Source organism: Tigriopus californicus, chromosome 6 (genome assembly GCF_007210705.1).
Source record: "Tigriopus californicus strain San Diego chromosome 6, Tcal_SD_v2.1, whole genome shotgun sequence".
Classification (NCBI taxonomy): domain Eukaryota; kingdom Metazoa; phylum Arthropoda; class Copepoda; order Harpacticoida; family Harpacticidae; genus Tigriopus; species Tigriopus californicus.
The window spans coordinates 12,507,120-12,520,536 of record NC_081445.1 but is presented as its reverse complement, the minus strand read 5'-3'; the positions used below and the strand labels follow the sequence as shown (position 1 = coordinate 12,520,536).

The window sequence follows — 13,417 nt, the reverse complement described above, 5'->3', positions numbered from 1 at the left end:
GTTCCTAATCTGGGCTAACTTTTGAGACCGAAAAGATCATCCCTTAGGCCTTTGTTATCCCCGGAGCGAGAAAGTCCATGTTTTCAAATTATTTTTCCTTTAGATTTTTCCGTGACGTCACTCAAATGTCCTGTACAAATGTAGACGCCAACCCCCCCAAAACCGCTCAATTTCGTCTTTAAACAGTGATGCCAATTTCATGCCATATTCTAACTTTAATTTCCACGGGAGAAAAAAAGACAGGTGCAAACCCTTTGAGTGCCCAACAGGAATTTATGTTCGTTTCAAAAAGACTTCCAAAGCAAAGAGGGACAGGAGACATTAAAAGTCCAAGCACGTTTTTCCACGTGTTTGCCTCAAATAAATTGACCGTTCTGTTTGATTGTCGACAGTCTTGGTGTGAGTGCAGGTTGAGATTATGGCGCAGAGATACTTTTCAAGTATGCTTGCATAAAGAAAGAAAGTAAATATTGGCAAATTTGGATAATTTCAGGCATGATATATTCATGTTTAGTTTGGCAAGAGAACCCAGGCTGTTCTTTTTCTCTGATTTTCTGCATACGTTCAGATGGATTTTTTATTGTGAACGAAAAGTTGAGCGCCAAATTTCCACTGGCATGCTCTCAACATCCAAAAATAGAAATGGCAAAATCCGTAAGGTCACGTCAAGCAATCTTTCTTTGATGACGGACACATTGGTCTGTTTTAAGCTTACCATAATCTAAATAGCATTTACGTGTATGCATTGATGGTAAGTAAGAAGCTTGGTAAACATGGCCCACATTCCAATGATTAAGACAAAATAAGAAACTGCGAGAGAACATGATGAAGAAAGGAAGATGAAATGAGCTCTTTGGGGGATGATATAACCTCCTTAAAACTTGCTCCATTTACGTAGTTGTTGATATTTTGCACCTCGTCAGGACAAGAAGACAAATATCTAATTTTGGCTAATCTAGCTAGATGATAATAAAAAGCTTTTACCACGTAAGATTTTTGTTCCACTTAGAATTTTTTACGTAATGAATTGCCAACTGCTTTCCTCACACATTTTTTAGCAAAGTAATTTGCACAGGCCATAAGTAAATAATCATTCTGATTCGTCTAATCTTTTAATGACGCCCTGAAATTGGGCTTCCTCCCCTTATCCTATTGATAACACTGGAATATTGAGCTAGACTTACTCAAATTTATCAAGAAATTTGTCTATCAACGGCTTTCCCAATTAATTGTGACTCGTCCATTATCAAAAAATTAGTGAAACAGCAAATGGATGTTAAGCTCAAAATACTGTTTCTAAAAAACAGCAAGAGGCTTTTAAGAGGCAAACGTTCGTCCGAAAGTAAGAAAAGTATGCCCGTCTCTTTTCATTTGCTTTTGTAGCAATGATCTTAGTTGAAAATGCCCAGTTCTGATTAATCAGATCAAGATGTGGTCACGTTCAGAAGGGTAAAAGCCCAATATAAAGAATATTACTGTATAACTGTGACACAGTGACGTGAAATATATAATTAAAATGACATGTTTACTACTGATGGGGATCAAATGAATAGTCACGGGAGGTTGCGACTAGGGCGACCAATTGACAATATCGGTGGAATGTCCGTAACCCGTTAGTTAGCCTCAAAAAGTAACCCTGATTTGTCTATCGACACTTCAGGGTTGCTTTTTGCTCAAACTTTTACGTTGTGATGGAAAAGGCTGATGGTTTCATTTTCCAAGTTTTCTGGCAACCTTTAGTTTAAAATTTGATTTGATCCCATGACTAATTTTTGCCCGTTTCATCTGATTTGTACTAAACTGCATTCATAACGGAAAAAAAGTTATATTGAACAAACTCAATGTGCTTTTAAAGACATTTTTCAAGCGAAAGCATGAAATTAACATTGAGATTAACATTTTCGTGACACAATGCATTTTCATTGGACAACCCTTGACAAGGAGAAGAACGCATGTCCTCCACCAAACTTTTTGAATGTCTGAGTCTCATTAAATCTCTGTGATCCTCCCCAACTTGTTCATTGCTTGTTCCCAAGGAAAACATTTGCAAACGGTTCCACCATTTGACATTGCTACAATACCCGAAAAGTGGACCAATTTGAATGCATAATGTAATCATCATATTTTCGATGCTCGAGCCAATATCACACATCTTTATGATCATCATGATCAACATCATTTTTTCCCAGCTGTTGGTAGTCATAGGAACTTAGAGGCCTCACCATTAATGGGCATGGCTTTCCACTCCAATTGCGACAATAGATCAGCAAATGAATTGGCATTTGCCAGATTGAACGGGAATTGGGTCACACAACGAGAAACTTTCGTGAGCAAAGCGTACAGTACAACCCACCAATTCGTTTTTGGTTGGAACATGCACTATCAAGACACGAAATGATCGTGATCGAGTTGCTCGGAAAATCATATATGAGTTTGGACTCGATTGATATTTGCACTCAGGCCCTGTAAAGATGAGAGAAACATGATGGAAAGGCTTCCTTTCTTGGCGGAAAGTAGTCAAGAGCGTAAAAAAGAGGAGCAAACAACGCAGAAAGTTGAGATCTTCTGGCAGGTGCTTGATCATTGCCAAAGTTTTAATCGAATATAGACTATTTAAATGCATTTTCAAGGTCTCAGAACGAATCTGGAACCCTCTTGGGAATTATTTTCCTGTCAGTTTATTTTGGTAAAATTCAGTATTTCAAGCACCTAACTTTACAAGTGGGATGCATGAGGGTTTGAAGAGGAAATGTAAAGGACTCTTGGTTGGATTTGAATTGAATAATTTTTCGCCTCTCAAAGTTGTGGTGAAGGACCACTTCTCTGGAAAACTTTGTCCAGATTATGCACCTCAGACTAATGAGTTCCTTTAGCTTGGACAAATAGACCTGCTAACTGAGCGGGGCCCTGACAGAAAGTTGGTCTGATACTTTCGTGAGGAGTCCACCAAGGTCCACTAAGATTCAAGGGAAGGCACAGAATTCGGAATATCGGAATAACGACCTCAACGGAGTACTTTATCATTATTATAGGGTCAGAAGTACGTACAACCCTTTGGGAATTGACAGACCACTTCTCGACAGAACTGACTGAATGTAAGATTGATGTGTCTTGCTAGGTTGAAAACGTTCCATGAAATTGCATTTATTGCTATACAATGTTTGTTGTGATCCGCTCTAAGTAATGTGATGATGTACTTGACAAAGTGAGATTCTTTTGATTGGCTTCGTGGGTTCATTCCCAGGTTTTGCTTCTCACAAATCCAGTTGATAAAAGCGCCATAAAAGATTGTATGAACCTCTTGATGAAATCTTTTTTTTTGCGGGCTTCCTAACCGCCACTAGAACCCGGAATCCCAGCACTTCAAGACAAGAAAAGGATTCATTTTACTTAATTTTTTTTCATATATTATTTGATCGATCAACGCATTGGAGTTGGCGGATCTGACTGACCCTTGAATATAGGGTTGATCAGGAGTTTTAGTGAAAAACTTGTCCAAGTCTGACTTAAATCATGTTACTTGATCAACTTCCTACGAATATTTGAGGGCAGGAAATTGGACAAATGAGGAGCCCAAGAAAGAAGAGAGTTGGACTTCATTCATTACATAATAAAAAAACGATTGTCCCATGGACATAAAAAATGTCGCAAAAAAAGACCGTTTGAAGATATTTTCAACCTCTGATCATGGCTCACTTGAGTATGGGAAAAACAATTGAATACACTAGGTTTTAGAGTCCTCCATAATCCAAATCAGTGGGCAGAAAACATTCTTTTTTTTCTTGGTCGTTTTAAGGAATGGTTACGCCATTACCAAATTGGCACTTGGCAAAAGCAGTGTTCGGAAATTGAACCGTTTGAGTTCGTGTTATTTGCCTTGTGTAATCTTCGAATGTTTTATTATGATGAAAGATAGCTATTTTTACAATCCTCTAAGTCAATTGTGCCATCTTCCCCATAGCCTCTTTTCATCATATGAAAATGTGGCAAAAAAAGAAATGATTACGTATCACGCAAAGCATCGTTCCATTTAGGCAGACCGAAATTGTTTCTCTTCATTCACTCTCTCCAAAAGTGCGTGACGCATCAAAAACACTGAATACCATTGTTGGTTTGTTTTTGCCAAAGAAAGGAGGGATTGGTAATCTGTGAGTGCACTTCCCTCAAGAGAGATAAGCTACAGTATCCTTACTCAGACCTAGAAAAAGTAGTGGTCATTTCACCAAAGTGGATCAGCCAGTCTTGTCCGAAGGTGGCTTTCAATCAGGGGAATGTAAGCCTTAGGCTCTTGGCTACTACATTTTTTGTTGGCCAAGGTTTGGAGAGAGGGATCTCTAGGTACTCCTAATTGTATCCACAATAAAAAAGAAATATCTTAAGTTTATTTATTCATGGTTGTTATGCACCTCCGAGAGAGAATGAGGTCTTGCCTTGACCTTTGCAAATCAAGTGGTTTAGAACTAGACTTCTATGGGATCTTAAATCGTACGGGAAGGCTCCTATTACTCAGAAAATGGATGGAAAGAATGTAGAGCACAACACCATTGAAAATAGTATGGAGAACCCACTTAATTTGATGATAGGCTGTAAGAGCTTTTTATTTGACGGAGGTAGCGCCCTCTGCCTCCTTCAGGTGCAGACAAACAAAAGTAGAATCGTGAGAATACGCTCTCAGATGCCATACGTAAACGAGGTGTTGTTCTTTGAAAACAAATTTTACGGACAACGTTATTAAACCATATGCCTTTCAGGAGCTCTTTCACATCCTGCCAGGGTGAAATTACGAGATTTGGTGATCAAAGGGAGTTGCAAATTTGCAAATACTTTTCACGGTGGTTATATTTCCTGGCTAAGTGTTTACTCAAATGCAAAGACATCTAGATATGTTTTTCTTTGTCAAAGAAGCAAAAGGATCAACTTTTGTGAAATACACATGATTGAAAGTAGCTCAGATAAGTGTGTTAAATCATTTAAAGCCCATTAAAATGCATCAATGTCGAAAACGTAGTCAATCAGTTTTAAATATAATCTTAATAATGTATTGACGAAAAATTTCATAAACTTCTATTTAACACATGCTTAGTTAATACAACTTGAAGGTTGGGTTTTACGCCTTGAAAGATCGAAAAACGGCCTAATTATGTTTCCAGTTATTCCCAAGGAATATGATTGTCTTTTTCAATGACACGACAAGAAATAATGTTTCTTTAAGATTCTTTAAAAGCATTTTCCAAATTGTCACTTTTTTTCAATAATTAATTTCTATGTACTAGCAATGTTTTTATTCAACCTTAATATAATTTTGTCAAAATTTTTGTAAAATTCAAGATTAAGCTTGATTCAAGTTGCGATTGACAAGTATGGCATCACAATTGTAAAATATTGACATTAGGTAAGTTTTGATTAATATTGCAAACTATGTTCGGGTTTTTCTACCTGCTTCAGAAAAGTCAAATATTTTCATTTATATTTTAGGCATAGAAAAAGCTTTTTATATTTCTTGGCAAGTGCTTTAAGATATAACCGGAGCAATTTTTATTCAATTTGAAAAAAAAAATGCAATTTTTGAAAACGAGATATCTTATCCTTTGCTCCATGGATTTGAATAAAATTCTAGTTGGAAACGCAACTAAGGTTACTCCCAACATCTATTGATGACGTTTTTAAAAATGTTATCTCTTTGTAGGCTTTAAGTGGATGAATATTCTAATTTCAGCTAGAATCCAAGCTGATTTTTTTACAAAACTAGTTCCTTTTGTTTCAATAACAACGGAAATCATTATTAGTATTGTCAGTAACACCGTTTTTTGCTACTGATTGTAATTTCTTGTCAAACAATGCAAGCAAAATCATAGAGTTCCGAGTCATTGGTGACTTATTTTAAAAGACACATTCTTGCTAAACTCAATTTTATCGTGACTCATACAACAAAACCTGACACTAGAATTGTCCAAAAAGTGGAATGGATATTTGCATGTTAACCAAACACAACTAACCGGTTTACTTAACGTCAAGGATGGCACAACTCATTGATTGATGACCCAATTTGGATTTTTTTGCGGACTTACTTACCGCAACTGAGAATGGGGATCCCCAGCAATTCAAGACGAAAAATGTATTGATTTAACCAAACATTCTGTTCATGCAATATCTGATTCACCAACGAATTAGCGTTGGCAGAGCTGGCTTGATTAGGAATTTTGATCAAAAACTGATCCAAGTCTAATTGAAAAGATTCAACTGGACTAACAACTAACACTTACGTACATACTCCCTACAATTACTTGAAGGAAGCAAATTGAACAACCACATCCATTGATAGACATAACAAAACTGTGTTAATTTCTTTTAAGCTGTAATCACTTACAATTACAGGGTTTCAAATGTAATTGATCCCAATCACTTAACTTAGATATTATTCATAACACCAATAATTACTTCTGCATTTTAATTACATTTCATTTTCGATTTCCAGCCAATTTATAAATCATTTATTGCTTCTTACAATCCGTGAACAACATCAACCAGAAAAATGAAAATGTCAAATTACAGGGAAGTGATGGTACAGCCAAGTCTTTGCCTTTGTAATAAACTCACAAAGAATTGCTTTAATAGAAGTATCAAAATGTGATTGTAATTTCTTTATCACATCGGCTGAAATGTAATTCATTACAACTGATTTGAATTCAAAAGTAATTTTAAAAAATTTGCAACTGCAATTTCTACTATTACAATTCAAACACAGGTCTGGTATTTACCTTATTCATTGTATGATTTAAAAGCACCCAATTATGGGTTACTAATTCTTCGTTGGAAATTATGCCAATTCATATCAACCTTGAGATGTCTCCTGACTATTTATTAGATTTCACTAGACAAATGTTTTTCACGAACAAAAGAATGGTAAAAATGATAATTCATCCTAGAGGGGGCAGAGGGCGTTGTTCAATCCGCGCTGAAAACACCGATTCGGTTTGGTTATTGGTGGTTTACAGTTGGGAGATTGGTGGTAAAACGTGTACAAATCTTCCACAAAAAACAACAGTACTTACAACCAGATGGAGTAGAAGTGTACAGAAGTTGACCAACAAAGATCACTCTCAATCTATACTGGATAGAGATTTTTGTTTGTCACTTAAAATAGAGGTCTTAATTTTGGAAAATCAAAGCAGCATGGGATCGTACTATTGATCTTCAACCTGGTTAGACCACATTAAAGACAAACCACACTATTTTTGTATGCTCACTCTTCACAAAACACAATTACAGAATCCACAATAAGAGCGACAGATTTGGTTTTTCTATTCATTCCCCTTACTTGACAAGCTAAATTGATTGGAAATGACGTCTCAAATGTAGAGGTTGCGTGGGCAGATCTTGCATCCTAGGGCGCTTCAAGGAAAAATACAGAGCCTTGTAAACTGAGGAAAATATTTTACGTGGAGACTCATTTGACTCGAAAGTACACATTGAAGCCTGTATCAACACAAAGTGTACTTGCCTGTAATTTGAGCGTCTTAAAACAGACAGGCTTGTTTCATCAGTCGCCATAACAATAAGTTTCTTGTTAAGATAATGCCAGTCTCCAGTTGTAATCATCTCAGAAATTCTTCAGAAATTTCATTCATAACAAGAACATGTCTTTATGTAGAGGTCCGATTCAGCTCACATGCGCCTGATAATTACATCCGTGTCAATTCATCAAAGCTTAATTTGACAGCCTCTTGCATTCTGAAGAGGGAAAGTCATCTTGTTCCAATCTAGGCACATGGTTCTCATACGCAAGGAGGGCGTAGCGTTATCATTTATATAATGTGTGAGAGTGACTGAGTGGTATTAATGGGCCTTTTCTCTCATCTTTGTCTGTTCCAGATCAATATTTTGCTGTCTGTCCGCCTCGTCGCAAAGCAATTCCACTCTTGAGACCATTGGTGTCGACCACCACCGAAAGAAAGCCAAAATGGAACTCAAATTGGAAGCTGTCGACGAAGTGGACCCTCAAAAGGCGGGCCACCTTTCCCAGCGACCCAATCGCCAATGCAACAACAATCTCATTCGATCTCAGAAACCCGGAGATGTCACCATTCAGACAGACCGGGATCAAAAATCCCCAGAGAAGCTCCAAATCATAGTTAATTCCAATTCGGATCATGGAGCCAAGCAATTACTAACTTCCAGTCTTTAATGCGAGTAATTTTTATTTGATGATGTGCCATTGATATATGTAAATAATAAAACAAGATGAACGTATTTTGCAAGGTTTTAACAGTTGTAAACTGTAGATATTGTATACTTGCTATTTGTCCAATGAAGGGTTCCCAATCCAGTATTTCCCCCTGATGCTAACCTCTGGCAAACTGTGTCTGCGAATCCAACACCTTCTATCGTTAGCAGTTCTCAAAAATTTATCCAACAATCACGCAACCTTTTTCTTTGCCCTTTGTACAATCTGTCCTTGATTTTATTTCGGTGCAATAACTTCGTTTCGATTTTTGAGGGGATGAAAGCACTTTGTAAAATTTACAACGGGTTATGTAAATGATCGACATGATTTTTTTCCAAAATAAGATATTTTTAAATCGATACCTATCAAAAGGGCAAATTGCAATCGTTTCATCAACCGTCAAAGGCAACTTTTAGTAGTGCTCATTCCAAGAAAAGAAATGAAAATAAATGGACATTGAGTCTTGAGACATGTAATTTTAACATAGAAAAGTAATGTCATAACTTCAAAATATCGAAACTATTACGCCCCTTGAAATGGTTCGATGGAATTTACATGATAGAAAAGTGTTTCCTTCAAATTAAGCCGAAAGTGCACACTTTTAAACAATAAAACCAGCCCTGTAATTCAAATATGGGATTGAATCATTGCCTTTTGATTCTTTAGAGCTGGATTGAAGATAATCAAGTGACGAATAATAGTATCATTTATTGTTTGACGCAATGAAAGTCTTAATTCAGCTTCAGAAAACTGTAACATTTAAGTTGATTGAAATCCCTTGTACAACAAATGGCTTTTTGTGTCTTCTTTCTCCAAGTCAGCGAAAGCTTTTTTCGATAGGAAGTGAGTCAACTATTGACAGTTGAACGAAATTTGAAAACACTGAGTGCAAATCCAGCCCAAATTTACTTGACAAGCAGAAAATCTCAAGGTTATTTTGTTTATTGACAAGCTGTCGAACTGGCGAATGTTTTCATCCCTTTTTCAAGGATACCCTCTTCCCAAAAGTACACCGCTGTCGTAACTATCAGACTACTTGTTATTTTTCATAATGCTGAATGTTATTCTCCCTGTACCAGATGTGCTGTCAATATTAGAAAATTTATTTTTATTCTTGCCTGTGCGAGTGACAATAAAAATTAAAGATCGTCTTGAAACTTGGTTGTGTTCATTCATTCTCGAACAGTTCCCCATATTAAGAGGAAAACTTGAAAGCTGTGCTCCACTTCCAGATGACCTAAATAACTGAATGACCACCAATATTCAAGAAAACTATTCCAAAAAAATATCGGTGCTTGGCTTCGAAATTTGAAACTAGTCACGCCAATAAAAACCTAGTTCTCCCAAGTTCAAATTTTCCCAATAGTGAGATGTCACATGGGTTCTCTGTTTGACTGCGTGGATTTGGCGTTTAAAAGTTTCCTTGAGAAAGGTCAAACAAGGGTCTCACATTGCGCTTTCTCAGCCAAGGGTTTACTTCGATAAAAGAAATTTAAACCCACTTCATCATCTTACTAACTCCCTCAACTACTAATCAGAAATTCAGATACTGTTTTGCCATTTTGAACCAGTTTTGCTCTTAAGTATTCTTAACCCTTTAGTTACGGCAACATAAGGAGCTGTTCTATTCAGTTCACTTTCGCATATATTAATATCTTTGACCCAATGACAAAGAATATTTGATATTTTAAGCAAAAACTAATCTCAGCATCCCTAAATATGATTAAGGTACCAAAACCCAAACAAAGTGAAGCATTAATAAGCAACAAACAATTTCACCCAAGCTTTTTTGTTTTCTCCATGGGCTTAGAACAGAGACTGCATCTCTTAATTCTGTGGTAAATTGTTGAATGAAGAACATGGCAACTAAAATGAAGTCAGTCACAAAATATAAGGAGGAAGTTTAACCCGCACAGTTTGGACAAAGCTCTGAGCATCAGAGTGTCAAAGTCAAGAGTATAATCATCCATAGCGATTCACACCACATCATGGCCCCGGTATTCAGGGAGAACATCGTGGCCTAGGTTCCGTAGTGTGGGAAATGAGTCTGGCGATATTGCGAGATTGGAGACAAAGTGACCGAAGTGAAGGCCAAAGTTTGAAAGTAACAAGACATTAGTCGTTCCTCAATAGAAGGAACGGAGTACAGTTACAATTACCTTGGACTAAAAGAGGAATTCGTTACACAACCGTTTCTCGCCCAAAAATGTAATGGCATTACTCGTTACAATTCATTTTACTAAAATTTTGGATGAACAAGATTTCAGGCTTTTTGACTTAACCTTAACCTTAACCTTAACTTTGCTAAATTAATTGATTTGTTTCCAACAGCCCTAAAATTTAAGATTTTCCCGCCAACATGTTATGCTAATGAGGATTGATAATGTTGATTTGCTTAGCATTAGTGATGGAAGTGAGGGGGTCTCTGAGGTCTCAAGCTTTGAATCCAAAACCAGGGTGAGACCTATCCAGAGCATCTTGAATCCAGCTTAAATTCAAATTTCTTACTAACAGCTTTGCCATTTTGACTCCAATATTGAAAAGTAAAATTAATCAAATTGATGTATGTGCGCGTGAAAGTTATACTTGGCCATGCTCGTTTGGCCGAGTCTAAGGAACGAATTACTGTAATTTTGTTACTTGTAATTTCGTTACTACTGCCTAGAAAGTAGATATTGAGGACTTTGGTTTGCATAATCTTACACACCTTTACATAAGTAGCTTGTTCGAGATATCATTCAAAAAACACTTACTGAGACTGATCGTCGCACTTGTTGGGTCACAATCGCCCCATGAATAATTGGCTTTATCCTGGATTTGATTGATCGTGCTGAGTTTGAAATTCCAATAGTTGCCGCTATGACCGTCGCTGATTTTTCCTCTTAGAGTAGGCCTTTTAGACTTTTGGCAAGGGCTCTTTTGCTGGCAATTTAACTTTCATTATGATATTATTTTTTTGTTCTGCAATATTCCAAAAAAAAAAATCTTTCAACTGCTTTCGAAGTGCTGAAGTTAAAGAATTTTTTTATCGATTTTACTTGAAAGAAAACTTACAGGTCAATTAAGACTGCGGTAAAATTTTGTCGTCCAAACGTTCCCATTTTGGGAACATCAACTTTAACTAACTGAGGACATGTGGTTGATTCAACTGGGACTAAACTAGTTATCATTTTCTGAATGAATCAAACTGGTTTTGTTGCGTACATGTGAGGCAACTTAAAAAATTCAGTCTCTAAACTTAGAGTGAAAAAGTCCTAAATTTTGAGCCTTTAAATTACAATGATATTATCATTATCATTTCGTCAAAGTATTTTGAGTGGCTTGATATGCGAATTTTAAGTGATGAGGAGACGCGAATAGACAATTGCTTTATTGAACTATACTTTATTGATATCTAAATTTACGCTCCCATTTTGGGAACGTCAGGAACTAAAGGGTTAAGTAGCAGTTTTTCCATGACTACTAGTTGACGGGGAAGTGAATAAAACAGCGAAGAATATGTTTGTCGAAACATGTTTGCAATGGCCTTCCTCTTTAATTTATATTTGCAAAACTCCATCGTCCGGTGTCATATAAATCTCCATTATATGCTTGAACAGGTGAAGGTGTGCGCTAAATTCCAGAAGCCTTTCTTTCACATGCAACAAATCATTATCGAATAGTCGTTAGCATAAAAAATGTAGATCATCTAAATCAAAAAGATCATAAATGTAAAATATCGAGATCTAAGAAAAATCAAGAGGGGCTCTGTTGGTCCGTAGAGAATAAAGTTTGCGCCCTTTGACGACACTCTAATGACTAAGGAATAACTGAGGCAACTTATCTTGTTTGATAATTATTTGTAATTGTCATTTTGTTCCGCAATTTCATCTAAATCAAGTTACAACCTTAAGCTGAGAAAACGGTAGGTGAAAGTTATGGATTATTATAACTAGGCCCGGCCAAAATTTAGGTTTCTTTTGTGCGCAGACCAGTCAATTCAGGCATTAGGAACCTGACAAAAGCTAAATTGAAAGTGCAACAATTGCCAGCAAAATTGCATAACAAAATCACCTGAATTTCCATAAAAATGCAAATAAGCTGGCCAATATACAGGCGTTAACCAGTTCAGGAAGGCCCCAAGTGCTCGTTTTGCTTTTCATTTCAAAACGGGTGTAAATCTGAAGGTTTTTTATCTTAGATATACTTTTGCACCCCTGAAATATTACATCATAAAAAATATTTCCTCATCCCAGTATATGAAAAATATTGTTACTTTTAATAAACAACCAATTTGTATTTGTACCTGTATCTATTAATATGGGGACACTGTGGCTGCTGACACTTCCTTACTCTCCTCTCCAAACTCAATAGTATAGAAAGGCGGACTCGCTGAAGAGGTCTTGACCAGATCAGCTGTCTTCAAGCATTACATTCATGAAATTCAAACAAAGAAATGAGCAGGCATTGAACAAATAGTTATTCTTCGGTTGTAAGTCCATGTCTGCAGAGTTCATGGTTAGCATTTGCCCTGACAGCAAGTAATGCTATCTAATGGTACTTTTAGAAACTAGATATGAGGATTCTGCAACTCTTTCTAGAAACTTAAATTGAAAAATAACGGCCTCAAAAATTCTCCTCAGCAGGTACTAAAACTCCTCTTCACACGATCTGCGTCAAATCAATCCATTACAAAATGAACTTCCCAGCTCCGCCCAATCCGCCCATGCCACGTCGCCAAATTCCTCAAACGATACTTGTGCCTGCCCCAATATGTCAATAATGCATGGACATATTTCATAAGCGAAATAGAGCCCACCATCATCGGCCAGTGTCCAACAGTGTTGGGAACCTGATCTTTCCAGAGGGAATATCCGGACAGACACGTGTTATGTTTCTCGGTCAAGGACTATTAACACCCAATTTTTTTTGCCCCGGCATCCCATCGGAATATTGGCGTTCAAAACCTTTGTCTGGCTTCCGACCAAATTCTCAATCAAAGACGGATGCCTCTCCCTAACCGTTAATGTTCGGTCTGTGTTTCACCACTTCAATACTAGTATAAAGTTAGTAGAAGATTGTGGCACACTACTTTATCATTCTGACCATTTATTTCCATAGTTATCGTCCTTGAAGTCATACATTCTCTTTTAAAAATGTTACACGATAATAGGACCAAATGTCTCAATAAAGATCAATGAGTATTGTGGTTTT

At 36.8% G+C, this 13,417-nt stretch overlaps 1 protein-coding gene across 1 annotated transcript in view; it reads left to right on the top strand.

The window, feature by feature from the left end:
• LOC131881527 (neuropeptide Y receptor type 5-like) overlaps positions 1-9,381 on the top strand; it is a 44,700-nt gene extending 35,319 nt beyond the window's left edge. The window contains exon 12 of the mRNA XM_059228413.1: positions 7,873-9,381. Within this exon, the coding sequence (XP_059084396.1) occupies positions 7,873-8,185 (313 nt within the window). The 3' untranslated portion in view covers positions 8,186-9,381. The remainder of the gene's footprint in view (positions 1-7,872) is intronic.
• Positions 9,382-13,417: the final 4,036 nt, after the last annotated feature.